Below are 16,085 nucleotides of genomic sequence, written 5' to 3'. Positions count from 1 at the left end.
GGGACTCGATCCCAGGACCCCAGGATCATGACCTGAGCCGAAGGCAGACGCTTAACCAACTGAGCCACCCAGGCACCCCTATTTTAAGGTTTTATTGAGATTCACATACCATACAATTCATAAAACTTAAGTGGACAATTCAATGGTGCTTCGTACATTCAGATATGAGCAGCCATGACCACGGTCAATGTCAGAGCATTTTAACCATCACAGACAAACAAACACCAAACCTGTACCTTTTAGCAATTATCTTCTTACCTCTCCATCCACTCCCAGTCCCAAGAAACCAAGAATCTATTTGCTGACCTCCCAGATTTTCCCGTTATGGATTTCAGATGAATGGAATCACATAAACGTGAGGTCTTTTGTGACTCCTTCTTTCCCTTAGTGTGAGGGTCTCCAGTTCCATCCGGGTTGTGCAGCAAATTATCACCTCAGTCCTTCTTACGGCTGAATAACATTTCCTTGTATGGTTATGTTGCGTTTTATCATTCTTCGGTTGATGGGGACATGGCGACTGTTTCCACCTCTAATGCCGTTCTAAATATTCAGGTACAAGTTTTTGTGTGGTTGTATGTTTTCATGTCTCTTGGATATCTATCTAGGAGGGGGAATAGCTGGATCCCACGGTAACTCTGTGTTTGACTTTTTTTTTTTTTTTAAGATTTTATTTATTCGACAGGATAGACACAGCCAGCGAGAGAGGGAACACAAGCAGGGGGAGTGGGAGAGGGAGAAGCAGGCTCATAGCGGAGGAGCCTGATGTGGGGCCCGATCCCATAACGCCAGGATCACGCCCTGAGCTGAAGGCAGATGCTTAACCGCTGTGCCACCCAGGCGCCCCTCTGTGTTTGACTTTTTTGAAGTGCCCGCCTGTTTCCCACAGTGGCTGTGCCATTCTATGCTCCCACCAGCAGTGTGTGAGGCTTCCAATTTCGCCTCATCCTTGCCAACACTTGCTGTTATCTGGCTTTTTAATTTGAACAATCCTCGTGGATGCTAAGTGCTATCCCCTTGGGATTTTGATTTGCATTTCTCTGATGACTAATGATGCCAATATTTTCATGGGCTTTTGGTCATTTGTGTATCTCCTTTGGGAAACGTCTATTCAGATCTCTTGCTCATTTAAAGATTGGGTTATTTGTATATTTCTGTTATTGAGTTGTAAGAGTTCTTGACACTGTTAATTTTTTTGGGGGGGTTGTTGTTGTGGGGTTTACCATATACATTCTAATTGACCGGAATCAGGTTCCTATTTATACTAGCTTAATTCCAGTGAGATAGAGAATTGCTAGTCCTACATAGCTCTAATCTCTTCTCGCTTTCTGTGGTATTACTGTCATACATATTAATATTACAAACCCAACAATAATTATTACTACTTTACCATCCATCCATGGTCATTTCCTTAGCTTTCCTCCACCACTTCCTTTGTGTTGATATTGGCAAATATATTACATCTCTATATGTTATAGGCTAATGATACATTATATGCACATTATTTCATACAACTGATTTTATTTATTTTACTTTTATTTTTTTTAAAGATTTCATACAACTGATTTTAAAATCAGTTAAGAGAATAATGGAGAAAAACTATGCATTAAGTCTGTCTTTTAAAATTACATAATTACCAGGGCACCTGGCTGGCTCAGTTGATGCAGCGTGTGACTCTGGATCTCAGGGTCAGGAGTTCGAGCCTCACACTGGGCGTCGAGATTGCTAAAAATAAAATCTTTAGAAAATAAAACAAAATAAAATGACATCATTACCTTAACTAGTTTTCCCTCTGGATTTGCATTACTATCTGGAATTTGCCTTCCTCCTGAAGAACTTCCTTTAGTATTTCTTGTAAGGCAGGTCTGCTAGCAGCAAATTCTCTCTGTTTTTGTTTATCTAGAAATAAACTTCGCTTTTGAAAAATAGCTTTGCTAGGTTTAAGATTCTTGGTTGCCACTGTTATTCTTTGAGCCCTTGGAGGGGTGCCTGGCTGGCCTCCCTCAAAGTGGGGAGAGCACGTGACTCTTGATCTCGGGGTTGTGATTTCGAGCCCACGTTGGATGCAGAGATCACTTAAAAAAAATCTTGGGGCGCCTGGGTGGCTCAGTCAGTTAAGTGGAGAACTCTCAGTTTCGGCTGAGGTCATGATCTCAGGATCCTGGGATCGAGCCCGGCATTGGGCTCCAAGCTCAGCATAGAGTCTGCTAAAGTTTCTCTCTCCCTCTTCCTCTGTACCCCACCCCCCAAGTCTGGCTCATGTGCGTGCGCGCACTCTCTCTCTCTTTTTTTTTTTTTTTAAGATTTTATTTATTTATTTGACAGAGATAGAGACAGCCAGCTAGAGAGGGAACACAAGCAGGGGGAGTGGGAGAGGAAGAAGCAGGCTCATAGCGGAGGAGCCTGATGTGGGGCTCGATCCCACAACACCGGGATCATGCCCTGAGCCGAAGGCAGACACTTAACCGCTGTGCCACCCAGGCGCCCCGCGCACACTCTCTCTTAAATAAAGAAATAAATCTTTAAAAAAATAAAATAAAATCTTTAAACAACAAAAAGATAGGTTTTTCTCCTTTTCTTTATTCTTCTTAGGGGACTGGCAGGGCCAGAGGGCGTGTGACGTGTTGCGTTGCTAGAGGGTGCCATGGGGCACCCAGTGGGGCATTTCACATGCTTCACCAGGGCGACAATGACGTCACTGTCTTCCACCTTCCCCTCCCCCCCCCAAGGAGAACTGAGGGATCCCCATGAAGTTTTAAATTTGTATTGATTTTCTGATGAATGCGGTTAAGTAGTCTTTCAGGAGACTCTGGTGTTGGAGTTGGCTTGAGGATTCTCCTCAGGGCGGTTGGTAAGGTGGGTTTGAGACCCAGAGGGAGCATGGCATGGCCAAGGGAAGGAGTCAGCATTTCCTTGGGCAGCCTCCATGAGAGAGGATTTTAGGGACTGAAAATCTCTCTTTAATAACATTTCTTTGAGAACCTTCCTTCATCAGATAAGGGCAGTTCACAGGCACGGATGGTGTCCTATGCACCAGGTCCTGTCCGGAGCTTTATAAACATATGGACACCCAAAATCGGCATCTCGACCCCACCAGAGTGGTATTAGATTATTACTATTCTACAGATGAGGAAGGTCCGAGAGGTAAAGTCACTTACCAATGGTCACACAGCGAGTAAGTGGTAGTCAGGACTTGAAAAGACTGACCCCACTAACCCATTCAGTCATGATTATTGAGAGCCGGTGGGCCGAATGGCGTGGTTCTAGGCTCTAGAGAGAGGTGAACAACACCAGGATCCCTACTTTGGACAGGGTCATTCAAGGGAGAAGGGCCTACATTGGAGGGGGAGGGGCTAACATCCAAAGGGAGGAGCTGACACCCCAGTGGTAGGGGCTGACATTCTGGGGGAGGGGTTGACATTCCAGGGGGAGGGACTGAAATCCCAGGAGGAGGGGTTGATATTCTGGGGGAGGGGTCAACAGACCAGAGGAAAAGGTGACATTATGGTAGGAGTTAACATCCCAGGGGGAGGGGCTGACATCCTGGGACAGGAGCCAATGTTCCAGGGAGAGGGGCTGACATCTCAGGGGGCGGGACTGATACACTAGGGGTAGGGGCTGACATTCTGGGGGAGGAGCTTATGTCCCAAGGGGAGGGGTCCACATCCCCTAGCCTGCAGAGCCTACAGCCTCTTCCTAACAATACTCTGTCCCCTCAGGTATTGACTGAACCCACGGTACAGATCTCTGCCATCCTCTGGGATCCCTGACCAGAACAGGGCCTCTGTCCTCCCGGAGCTCGCCGCCTAGGGAAGACAGTCCTGAACAGAAAGATCCAGCAGAAAGATATTTACCTCCCAGACAGGAGGGAGGCAATTACTCGCTCTTAATCACTACCTCTGTTTCTCTCAGCAAGGAGAGAGGGGAGGCGGCGCCCCCAATCTGGCCTGGTTTGAGATGTTCCCGGCCGTGGGAGACAGACAGACTGTCATCAAATGTCGGAAAATAGCTGTCATGAGACTCCTCACCCCCTGACATCTGACACCTTTCCCTTCCCCGCGCCTGAAGCCCTCCTTCCGCGGGTGCTGCGAAGTCTAGGTTCTGTTTCTGTTGACTGAGCACCGAATGCTTCCTAATCCTCACGCATCCCTGCTGGGGCAGAAACTGAATTGCTCGGGGTCCCAGACAAGATCAGGAGGTCAGGGTCTGGGTTCAAACTCAGCACGGTGGCGGGAGTCCAGAGCCCACGCCCTTCCCAATACATACGACCAGCTGTGCTATGGGTGTCCTGGTTCCCATTCTTGTCCCTGTGGAATCAAATGAAGAGGGGGGCAAGGTGACAGCCTTATTGCTTTGTCTGTTTCATTCGCTTCTGTGTCCCTTGCTCCTCAGATGCGGACTGTCATGAACGATGTGCTGTCCCATCCTCTGGGTCTCGCACTGACCCAGACCTGGGCTTACGCAGTGTAATGATTCATTTCTTTGAAAATGGGGACCTCCTACGTGCCCCCTCCTGTGGTGTGTGATGCTGGGGACCCCAGAGGAGTCAGACCAGGACCCTGATCTCAAAGAAGCTGCAGGCTGGCCACAGAGATGGATATAGTCAGTGAGTTATCAAGTTGGTTCCAGCTGTGACAGAGCAGGGACCAGGTGTAAGGGGTTGGGGGGGGGGGTGTTGAGAGATGGAGTTGAGGGCTTTGATGGGCCCTGGTGGAAAGCCAGACTGAGGGGCACTGGGGAGCCATGGGAGGTGTGTGAGCAGGAGAGGGGTAGAGTCAACACTGAATGTAGAGAAGTCCCTCTGGAGTCCCCTGGGGGATGGAGAGAGGCCAGGAGAAGGTCGATGTGGGGGTCCTGGGGGAGAGGAGAAGGCCTGAGTGGGGCCCAGGCCATAGAAATGGAGAAGACAGTGAAGGGAGGGAAAGGCTAGTAGTGGGCTCTAATTCAGGACACCCTCCCTAGTCTCACCCCCCGCCCCCGGTCTGGCAGAGCATGGCTCCCACTCCCCCCTCTTTACACCGACACTAACCCCCCACCCTATTTCCCACAGCCTGGCCACCCCCCCCCAGGCCGCTCCTGCCACCATCTTGGGTCCAGACTCCCCTCTTCGTGCTGCCTGCCCCCAACTCCCTACCCCTGCCTTCCAGAGACAGACTTATTGACCTTCAAACTGTGTGCCTTTCAAGAGCGCCTCCATTTGCTGGTCTATAAATTGGGTGTATTTGTTTCTAATGGCTGCTGGAATCAATACCTATAAACTTAGGGGCTTAAAACCACATGAATTTATCCTGCAGTTCTGGGGGTCCTAAATGGGGGTCACTGGGCTCAGGAGGAGAGTCCATTTCGTTTCCTTCTCTAGCTTCTAGAGGTCGCCCTGTTTTGTGGTTCGTGGGCCTTCGTCCATCTTCAAAGCCAGCAGGGACCCATGTTCCGTCTCTCGGCCCCTCACTCTTCTGCCTCCTTCTCCTCCTGACTACCGTGGGCCCACCTGGATAATCCGGGATCCTCTCCCCGTTTTGACAAACAGCCTTAATTCCATCTGTGACCTCACTACCCTTTGCCATGGAATGGAACATATGTCCGGTCCCGGGGGGTTACGGCGTGGACATCTTTGGGGCCAGCGATCTGGGGGGCTGGCCCTTCTAATGGGATGCCCGCAGGGGCACGGCCCCACCGCTGTCCAGCCCCACACTCAATCAGCTGGTTCTGGCTTAAGGGGTGCCGCTGGGGGTGCTGAGCACCTTTCACAGCCTGGTGAGAGCCAGGCTGCAGCTGGCGAGACTGACAGGGAGGCCCCAGCTCCCTGGGGGGTGGGGGGCATGTTGTTTTCCTGCTGGTTCCCCTTCCACCTGCTGCTTCTGCTGCTGCTGGGGCTGGGGGGGCCGGGGGGGGGCCCAGGCTGGACATGGTGGAGGTGTGGGTGCTGCTCAGACCGCAGGAGCTCGCCCAGGGTGGGGGAGGGGGCAGTCAAGGCTGCTCCAACCACTTGCATTACACTCTGGGTCCAGGCCTTCAGGCTGCGGCTGTGCCGGACCCTCCGGTCCTGCCCCGGGAGAGAGTCTGCGAAGGACATGGGTGAGACATCCAGCCATCCTGGGAGGACCTGAAGGGAAATTCCTGGGGGTTGGAGACAGTATGGGGGAGGTCCTCTCTCCTCCATCTCTGGAGAATAGGAGGCGGGAGATTCGGCAAGAGATGGATAGGAGAACAGAGAGGCAGAGAGAGAGTGGTGGAGAGAGAGGGACAAAGATGCAGAGGGAGGGACAGGGATGGGGTAGGGGAGAGACACAGAAGACCCTGAGAGAGGGATAGAGACCCTGGGGGGGGCGGGGACGCAGAGACCCTGAGAGATGGGGTGAAATGGAAAAAGAGGTGGGAGGGGGAAGGGACGCGTGCAGGTGCAAACGTGTTGGGACTGCATAGACGCGGGTGGCAGATGGCAGCCAAGGCAGGGAGGGGAGGTGAGAGGCAGGTCAGGCTGCCAGGAGGGATCAAGTGGGAGAGGAGACAGAAAAAGATACGGAGACAAAGACCCAGTGAGAGACAGGAACACGAAGAGCTCTAGTCAAAGACTGAAATAGCACCGGCCTCAGCTTGAAGGACAGCGCTCTCGGGGGAGACAGACGGACAGGGAGACAGATGCCACGGAGAGAGGGCTGTGGGCCTGCACGGAAAGGCAGGACTGTGGACATGGCGGAGGAATTCGGAACGAGAGCGACCGACCGTCCCGATTATCCCGGGACCGAGTGCTTCCTGGGATCCGGGGCTCTGGGGGCTCAAACCGGAGAGTCCGATGCAGCCCAGGACGCCTTGGTCCCCTAGGTGGAACCGGGGCAGCCCTGGGCCACCGGCTTTTCTGGCTCAGCAGGGCGTTGGTGATCATTCAGGCCCGCCTCCTCTTTCTGCCCTGGGCAATGCGCCTCCCCCCACCCTTCCAGTGCCCCTGCTCCGGGGCCGAAACTACTTTGTCTGTTTTCTTCGGTTTTCAAACTCCCCAATGTTTCTAAACTAAAGGTTAAATTTTGTTCTACGTTCTGAGTCTTTTGATGTGTCCACGGAGCTGCCTCAGAAATGAATGCACTAAGCTCCAAGGGGTGGGGGGGAATCCATCTCTTCTTGTCTTCGGAAAACACATTACAGAGATGGCTCTGACCCTGGCTGCACATTAGAATCTCCGGGGGAGCTTTTAAAATCCAATCGATGTCCAGGCCCCATCCCCAGGCATTGTGGTTTAAGTGGTCCAGGGTGGAGTTGGGCTCTGGGAATTTCAAAAGCTCCCCAGGGATCCCCACGGGGCAGCGGGCTGAGCCCCATCCCTCCGAAGTGCCTGCGGTTGTGGAAATGCAACCTTAATAGCTCCCAGGGGACCCAGAACCCCAGCACTAAGTGGTTGAAAATGCGGGGGCGGGGGAAGGGGACATGCAAAGACCGACTTCTTTGTCTATATTTGGTTGTTCTATAAGCATTAACAGCCAAAACCCAGGCTGGGGGGCCCTTAGGAGTCAGATCCTATTCTGTGCACTCCACTCTCAAGCTCCCGGTCACAGCCAGGAAGGATGGGAGGGGAAAGCAGGCAGCCAGACTCGAGCAGGAGGGTTTTAGGAAGCTTCTAAAGGAAGCTGTCACAGAACGGAGGTGGGAAAGGGCACTCCAGGCAGGGAGCACAGCACGTATAAGCAAAGACCCTGGGGAGCAACATTTTTTTACTATCTCTGAGTTATATGTGGTTAATAATATTTTGGGGGGGCGGGGAGAGAAGCTGTGCGTCGGATGTAGGTGAGACGGGGAAAAAAGAAAGGAAAAGAAAAGGAAAAAGACTAGAGGAGGTCAGGTCGTACACAGCCTCCAAGGCCAGGCTGAGGAGCTGGGACTCTTGGGGGGGCGGGGGACACGACCTGGGGGCCACGGGAAGGCTGCGAGCAGGGGCAGAGTCCGCTCTGGTTGTGGGAGGACCTGTGAGAGCTGGAGGAGAGAGCCCGGAAGCAAGGCAAAGGTCCAGGAAGAGAGAGAAACCCTGGGAGGGGCAGGAAGGTCTCCGAATTCTGGTTTTCGGAAGCCGGGTTCCCTCCCAGAGCCGGGCGGACTCACTTCTGGCTGGGAAAATGGTCCAACACCGCCCCCGTGTGGTTGCTCATAGTATTGCAACCAGGACCTCCCGTCTGTAAAACTAGCCTCTTGAATCAGGACGCTTTTGAGAATTCAAGAGGACGCTGTTACCAAGGATGTTGCAACAACTGGCCCAAAGCGTCTGCAATCCGCGAGGCAAAATCGTAGTGAGGCTATAAATCCGTTCCTAATCAAAATTTGCTAGGCCTTCCCTGAGAAACCCAGGATGTTCGGTCACCCTACTCAGGAGTTGCCTTTTCAGATGTTGAGTCGAAATGAAGTGGTTCTTCAGATGAGAAGGTGACTGAAGCTCACTCAAAGGCTGGGGTGTCACCCAGGGCATCCCATCTACTGGGGATGAGGGTAGCGAGTGGGGAGGAGGAGGTTAGTGAGGTAATAGACTGTCTGTCTGAAGGTCTAGACACTTCCATAGGAAAGGGCATTGACAGTGGGTACTGAAGGTTGAATAGGAGTTTTCTAAGAAAAGAGAAAGATGTGTTGGTAGAATATAACAAAGAAGATGATAACTACAGACTTTTTGTGGCTGACAAATTCCATTCGTGTCTTTGATCTCAAGTTTTTCTGGCTGTGGCCACCTGGGCCCCCTAGACAAAGATTTTCACCTTTGTCTGAGAAGAAAACCAGGGTTCAGAGAGAAGGACTATATCTGAAGTACACAGCAGTCCGTGTTGATACCAGGTGAATCAGCCCTGCTCTGTCTCCCCTCTGTGCTTTTTTAATTTTTAAAGATTTTATTTGTCTGAGAGAGAGAGAGAGCATGAGCAGAGGGGAAGGGCAGAGGGAGAGGGAGAAGCAGACTCCCCGCTGAGCAGGCAAGTCATTGCGGTTCTCCATCCCAGGACCTTGGGATCATGACCTGAGCCCAAAGGCAGATGCTTAACCAACTGAGCCACCCAGGCGCCCCTCCCCTCTGTGCCTTTGCACCCAGAGTTCAAATGTCCTCTTCTTCTCTAATTGTTCCTGAAAGACTCCTACTCAACCCTCAAAACCCAACTCAGACTTTGGGCTCCCTGTCTCAAACCAGAGACTCCAGGCCTCTAGCCCCTCCTCCCTCAGACCCAGGAGACTGGACTCCTGGCCCCTCCTCCCTCCCGTCTCAGAGCCGGGTCCCTCAGACAGAGCGGTGGGGGGCGGGGGAGGGGGGGTCTGTGCCACAGCCAGGAGGGAACAGCATATGCTGATTCAGTCCATTTATTTGGTCTCAGGGGCCTGAGTCATGATCGAGGGCAGAATGCTCTTGGATGAGGCGTCCTGGGTCTTCTCATTGCTGAGCCTAAGGGAGGAAGACACAGAGATACACAGAGGCATGGGAGAGGAGGAGAGCCTAAGTGGATAAAATAGGGGCCAAAGAGACAGAGATTCAGCCCACCACCCCTACCCTCTTCCCACTCACCTTGTTGAAGAAGTAGATGGAGGCCAGGATGGTGAATACAGCCATGGCCAGGGTTACATTCTGGGGGAGCAGTCAGAGGTCAGGGTCCACTCCCTCCCTCCCCTTTCTCCCGACCTCCCTCCCCCTGCCAGACCCCTCCTTACTTCCTGAAAGTTCATGGCCATGGCCTTGAGCTCAGTGCTTGCTTGCTTGACCTCCCTCTTCCTTTCCTGGACTCTGAGCCAGAGAGGACAGACCAGCCACTATAACCTAAGAGGGGTTGCCTAGGAGACCAGAATGGTGGCCGTGGTGACGAGAGAAAGGCATTCTGGGTAGAGGGGACATGGGACAGGTGCTTGAGGTAGAGGGGGACTTGTTTGCAGAATGTTACATGCAGTACCGGCACTTGGGACTGGGACATTTGAAATTGGAGAATCCAGATCTCCAACGCTACACTGAGGCTTTTTTTCCCCCCACCCCACCCCAGGGTGCTGGGGAGCCAGGGGAGGCTGTGAACAGGGGAGGCACCGAATCAGCTCGGAGCGTTAGTGTCTTGGAGCAGGGAGGAGGCTGGAAGCCAGGAGGTGGCCCCGGGCAAAATTTCTTCCCGCAGTGTCGGCCAGACACCAGGTGAGAGCATTAGAGCTGGACTGGGCGTTTCCATGAGTCTTGTCACCAGTGCTGGGGGTGGGGGCGGGGGCAGCTTCCCCACCTGTGGACCACAGGCACAGGGACAGCGCCAGAGACTCCCGCCGCCGCCCCCTCTCCCGGTCACGGTCACGGTCCCTGACTTGCACTCCACCAGCCTTCCCGCGAACATTCTATGCAGCCAACTCTTTCTGTCCATTAAGCCTTCAGAACTAACTTCCCGGTTACCAGAAACACAGAGGCTAAAGAACAAGGACAGTCGAAGGTCATTACCCACGGGTTCCATCTTTGCCAACTCGCCTCCTCGCTAAATTCTCTGTAATCCCAAAGTGCATGCCCGTTGCCCTCTCGCGGTCACTCGTGGACATGCGCAGACCGGCTAACAGTTTGAGTTGCTGGAGGCGCGCGGGTTCCCCGCTGAGGTTCCGAAGAGGCTCCGCCCTGCTCTTTGAACTCATTAATCCTCAAAGCAGCTCCCCGAGGTACGGATTGTCCTCGTTCCCATTTTATGGATTTGATGAACGAGGAGGCACAGAGAGGTGCGGTAACTTGCCCAAAGTTGCACAGCTTGTAAACGGTAACGTTAGGGGTTTGAACCCAGCCTACCCAAATCCAGGGTCCAGGTGTTCAACCCCTGGGCCGTGCTGGCTGGGGCCAGATGTGGGAGGCGCTGGGAGAAGGTGACATCTCCAAGAAGAGCTCCAACATTTAAGAGGTGAGAATAGGAAAACAGAAACATGGGCTGTGGGGAGGGAGAAGAAAACGGAGAATGTGTCTAGAATGTGGGGCTACTTGGGGGTGGGTATCTCTGTCTCCTTTTTTTTTTTTTTAAGATTTTATTTATTTATTTGGCAGAGAGAGAGAGACAGCCAGCAAGAGAGGGAACACAAGCAGGGAGAGCGGGAGAGGATGCGGGGCTCGATCCCAGGACCCTGGGATCACGCCCTGAGCTAAAGGCAGATGCTTAACAACTGAGCCACCCAGGCGCCCCTCGCTGTCTCCTTTTGCATCCCAGCTTTGCCACTCACTGCCTGTGTCCCCTCAGGCAAATGACGGAACCCGCTGTACCTCAGTTTCCCCATCTGCACAATGGGGACGGTGAGAACCGTATCAACCCCTGCCAGAGGTAAAGTAAAGATTAAGCAAGTCTGGCTAATCCAAGTCCGGTGAAGGCCCTGGGGGAGCCGGATCCCAGGAGGCCACCTTGGCTCCGGGGGGAGGCATGCCGGGACCTGCTTTTCGGGGGGTGCCGAGGTGGGGTAATGAGCAGGTGGGGCTGTGGCACAGACAGTGGGCTGAGCTCAGCGTCTGGGCTGTGCAGAGATGGCCGGGCCAGGGTTTTGGGGCCTCCCTGCTGGACTTCTGCTCCTCCTGCTGCTGCTGGCACCCTGGGCCCTGGCGGAAGGACCCCTGGTGTTCGTGGCTGTGGTGAGGTGTCCCCTGCCCTGGCCTGGCCCCTCACCTCTCCCAGGCCAGCCCTGACCTGGTCCTGTCCCCAGGTGTTCCGCCATGGCGACCGGGCCCCGCTGGCCTCCTACCCCACCGACCCACACAAGGAGGGAACCACCGCCCTGTGGCCCAGAGGCCTGGGCCAGCTGACTGGGGTGAGAAGCCGGGGGTGAGGCTGTGGAGGGGGCGGGGGGGGGAGGGGTCTGCTGAGGCTTCCTCTGCCCTCAGGAGGGGGTCCGCCAGCAGCTGGAGCTGGGACGCTTCCTGAGGAGCCGCTATGAGGACTTTCTGAGCCCGGAGTACCGGCGGGAGGAGGTACTGCCAAGGACATGACCCTCGCCTGGCCTCCTGACCTCTCACCTCTGACCTCCTCTGACTCCAACCCTCACTGTGGGCCTCCACCTCTGGCCTTTGACCCCCAATAACCTGACCTGCACCCTGTATCTGCTCTCTGACCTCCAGACCATCAACTAACTCACGCTGACCTCTGACCCTGTCTCCACAGGAGTCCCATGCTTCACCTCTGACCTCTGGGCTCCATCAACTCTGACTTTATTTTCTGGAGTCCACCTCTGTCTTCTGACGCCCACCAACACCAACCTGACCTCTGGTTTCTGACTCCAAAACTTGACTGATTCTGACTTTGACCTTCACTGGTTCAGTTTGCCTCCCGAGCTCAACCTTTGATCTCTGCCCCTCATCAGATCTGAATTGTCTTTCCTACATCCTCCTCTGTCTTTTGACATCCCCCGTTTAGGCTCATTCCTCCTGACCTCTGACCTCTGATCCCTGATAGACATGTACTGGATTCTGGTCCCACGTCCTTCCACCTCCCCTCCCGACCTTGAACTCCAACTTCCAGCCACCAGCAATTCTTTCTTTCTTTCTTTGACGCAACTGACCCCTTTAATCCCACACGTTCACCCAACTTCTGACCTCCAACCCCATTGCTCCTGACCTTGACCTCTGACCCTTGATCCCACCTTCCAACGTGAAAGACCAGACACTCCAACTCACCCTGGGTTTTGACGCCCTGCACCTGACCTCTGACCCTGCACTGAATCTGGAGCTTTTGGTTTGCTGCTGCAGCCGACCTCTGACCCGGCAGTGGTCCCTTTGCCTGCCTTCTCCCCGCCACCGCAGGTCTACGTTCGCAGCACTGACTTTGACCGCACGCTGGAGAGCGCTCAGGCCAACCTCGCAGGGCTGTTCCCCGAGGCTGCCCCGGGGCGCTCAGAGGCTGCCTGGAGGCCCATCCCTGTGCACACAGTGCCCGTCACTGAGGACAAGGTCAGGGGGCTGGACAGGTGCAGGGGGTGGGAGGGATGGAGAGAGACCCAGACCCCTGGATGGGGGGAGCCGGTGGCTGGGAGAGGCAGTTCCGGCTGAGCGGCCCCGGGCAGCCTGTGTGGGCTGGAGCCGTGAGCCCTTCCCTGCCGCCGAGCTGCCTGCACGAGGTGAGCGGCCGTCCCGTGCTGTGCGGCCAGATTTGGGAGGGACCGCATATTTTGAAGAGAGAGGCTTGGACCAGGGCTCCACAGCCCCAACTCCCCGCGCTGTGACTGTGGGGTCCCAGTCACGCTGTCCTCTCTGAGCCTCAGTTTCCCCCAGCTGCTGAGGTTCCCCATGCGCAGCTGTCCTCGATACCATGAGCTGCTGAGAGAGGCCACGGAGGCTGCGGAGTACCAGACGGCGCTGGAGGGCTGGACAGTGAGCGGGGGTGGGGCGGCGCTGGAGGGGCCTGGGGTGGGGGCTGCGTGGCAGGGCTTGTCAGGGAGGGGTGAGGAGGCCCGTCAGACTCACCCAGCCCCGGTACATCCAGGACTTCCTGACTCGCCTGGAGAACTACACAGGGCTGTCATTGGTCGGAGAGCCGCTCCGCCGGGCATGGAAAGTTCTAGACACACTGATGTGCCAGGTGAGCCCCCACCCCACCCATCCAGCCGGGTGGTTAAGGGCACCTGGATTCAAATCCCAGCTTTGCTGCTCAGTACCTGTGTTCCCTCAGGCAAGTCACTTAACCCTTGGTGCCTCAGTTTGCCCACCTGCCCAGTGGGGATAGCAATGCCCATACCAACACCCCTTGGGGTTTCTGTGAAGATCAAAACGGATTAATCCACACGAGGTGCTTAGAACCGTGCCTGGCACACAGCGAGGCCTGCAGGAAGGCTCGAGGCTACGTGTTTGCGGTTCCTCCTCTGTTCGTTCTGTGGGAAAAGCTCCCAAACCCGACACTCGAGCAGCAGGAGCTGACCTGAACCGGCGTGGCACTCTTCGGAGAGATAGTCTTTGCTTACCCTACCCCGTGACAATGATCCTAGTCGCACGTGGGAATAGCAGTGTGTGTGGTTAAGGGGGCTGGACGTGTGCTGAGGGAGACGGTACTGCCACCATCGGGCCCTTCTAGGTTCCAAAACGTCTGAAGTTTGAAACAGCTCTGACTCCAGGCGTGAGGGCTCCTGGGCTGTTGCGTGATGGTCATTACTACTGTCAATTCATGGTTGCTATTGGCCATGACTTCCTGCCCAGCCCCAGCCCACGAGGGATTCGGAGGAGGGGTGGGAGAGAGGACTGCGGCTCAAGGGGACAGCACAGGCACCGGGAGGGCCTGAGGGGAGCATGAGGAGCTCAGGATGTCCCGGTCACTTTGTCATCTCTCCTTGTCTCTCTCCAGCAAGCCCACGGTCTTCCCCTCCCATCCTGGGCCTCCCCGAATGTCCTACGGACCCTAGCCCAGATCTCAGCTTTGGATATTGGGGCCCACGTGGGTCCACCCCGGGCAGCCGAGAAGGCCCAGCTGACAGGAGGTAAGGTGTGGGGCTGGTCGGGAGGCCAAAGCGCCTTCCTCTGCAGGATTCTCAGCGCTCTGTTCCTGCCCTCTCAGGGATCCTGCTGGATGCCATCCTTGGCAACTTCTCTCGGGTCCAGCGCCTGGGGCTGCCCCTCAAGATGGTTATGTACTCAGCTGTGAGTCTTTGGGAAGGGAGGCAGTGCCACGTGGGCACAGGGATGAGGGGGATGGCAGATGGCAATGTGGGCAAGGAAGAGCTGGTGGGGTGGTCTCAATGGAACTTCACTGTTACCCACTGTTACCCACTGCCTTGGGTAACTCCTATCTCCAAACCATACTGTCAGACCATATCACTAGAGGTACACAGTCTGGAAGGAGGGAGGTGATGTGTTATAAGAGAATTTACCTCTTCTGGAAGGACAAGTTGTTTAACTGAGCTGCCCAATCATATTTTTGCATCTGTTTGACCAATGTTCATTAAATGATTCCCTGTAACTGGTGGGACTGACTCCAGGGTGAGCCGATTTGGGGGGGGGTTGGTTCTGTGAGATCTGGGGGACATCTGGGAGGAAGCTGGATGCCCAAGTCTAGAGTTCAGGAGAGAGGAGACATCAAGACAGGAGCCGTGTCTCAGCCCTGGGATCCGCCTGCAGCACGACAGCACTCTGCTGGCCCTCCAGGGAGCCCTGGGTCTCTATGACGGGCACACCCCACCGTATGCTGCCTGCCTTGGCTTTGAATTCCGGAGGCGCCTAGGGGACCCGGACGAAGATGCAGGGTAAGGAGGGGGTGGCACCCGGGAACGGGCAGGACAGAACTGTCTCAAGGAAAGAAGATGGGGTCCCAGGCGGCGGGAGATTTGTGCGGGATGGATGGAGGAGGGTGACAGGTAGGAGTCAGGGGCCCAGCGTCTCCATTCAGCTACTCCTCTCCAGATTTCGGTCAGTGGCAGGGGAGGCGAGGAGGGGCCTGGGTGCCACCACCTCCTGTCTTCCTCCAGGAATGTCACCATCTCCCTTTTCTACCGCAACGACTCCACCGGCCTGCCCCTGCCCCTCAGTCTCCCCGGGTGCCCAGGCGCCTGCCCACTAGGCCGCTTCCGCCAGCTCACCGCCCCGGCCCGGCCTCCGGCTCACGGGGTCCCCTGCCACGGCTCCCGTGAGCCTGCCACCCCAGCAGGTGACGGTCACTGGCGTTGGGGTGGGAGTGTGGGGGGGCCCAGGTCCCAAGACTCACACTCCCGTGTTCTCCCCACAGCCACTGTGGTGCCCCTGCTGTCTGGGGCTGTGGCAGTGCTGGCTGCGCTCAGTATGGGGCTGGGCCTGCTGGCCTGGAGACCCAGCTGCCTGCGGGCCTGGGGGGGCCCCGTGTGAGCTGGGAAATCGGGCAACCCCTCTCCCACAGCTGGCGTTGCACCCGAACATGTCTGCTCACCCGCTGCTGTGGCTTCTGTGACTCACTGTGCGCGCCTGTTCCTGCGGGAAATGGGGGCGGGGGGCTCCCTGGCCTGGAAGCTGCAGGCAGCGCTGTGCGCACGCGCGCCTGTGCGAAGTGCGGCTCGTGGACACGTACGTGGCACGCAGGTATACCCGTGTGGTTCCTGTGTCTAGACACTTGTGTTCTGCACTTCTGTATGGGGGCACACAGGCCGTCTGCATACATGTGCACGCGTCCACGGGGCACATTTGCATGCACACACGT

At 55.4% G+C, this 16,085-nt stretch overlaps 1 protein-coding gene and 1 long non-coding RNA gene across 2 annotated transcripts; one reads left to right on the top strand and one right to left on the bottom strand.

Annotated features, from left to right (window-relative positions):
• Positions 1-9,305: 9,305 nt before the first annotated feature.
• LOC130544148 (uncharacterized) lies at positions 9,306-10,503 on the bottom strand. Its single transcript, XR_008960176.1, has 3 exons — positions 10,418-10,503; positions 9,518-9,577; positions 9,306-9,397 (listed from the first exon to the last, which is right to left on the bottom strand). It is a non-coding gene; the product is annotated as an uncharacterized LOC130544148 (long non-coding RNA).
• Positions 10,504-11,467: 964 nt separating this feature from the next.
• Positions 11,468-15,757, top strand: ACP4 (acid phosphatase 4). The gene is made up of 11 exons (XM_044380035.1): positions 11,468-11,572; positions 11,644-11,748; positions 11,822-11,908; positions 12,737-12,883; positions 13,205-13,303; positions 13,416-13,511; positions 14,268-14,400; positions 14,478-14,560; positions 15,038-15,162; positions 15,385-15,563; positions 15,642-15,757. Exons 1-11 carry the CDS (start codon positions 11,468-11,470, stop codon positions 15,755-15,757), a joined length of 1,275 nt encoding a protein of 424 aa, XP_044235970.1.
• Positions 15,758-16,085: the final 328 nt, after the last annotated feature.

The sequence above is a fragment of the Ursus arctos genome, unplaced genomic scaffold, assembly GCF_023065955.2.
Source record: "Ursus arctos isolate Adak ecotype North America unplaced genomic scaffold, UrsArc2.0 scaffold_19, whole genome shotgun sequence".
Lineage (NCBI taxonomy): Eukaryota > Metazoa > Chordata > Mammalia > Carnivora > Ursidae > Ursus > Ursus arctos.
Note: the sequence above shows the minus strand (reverse complement) of the source record. Positions and strands in the feature narration are given on the sequence as shown.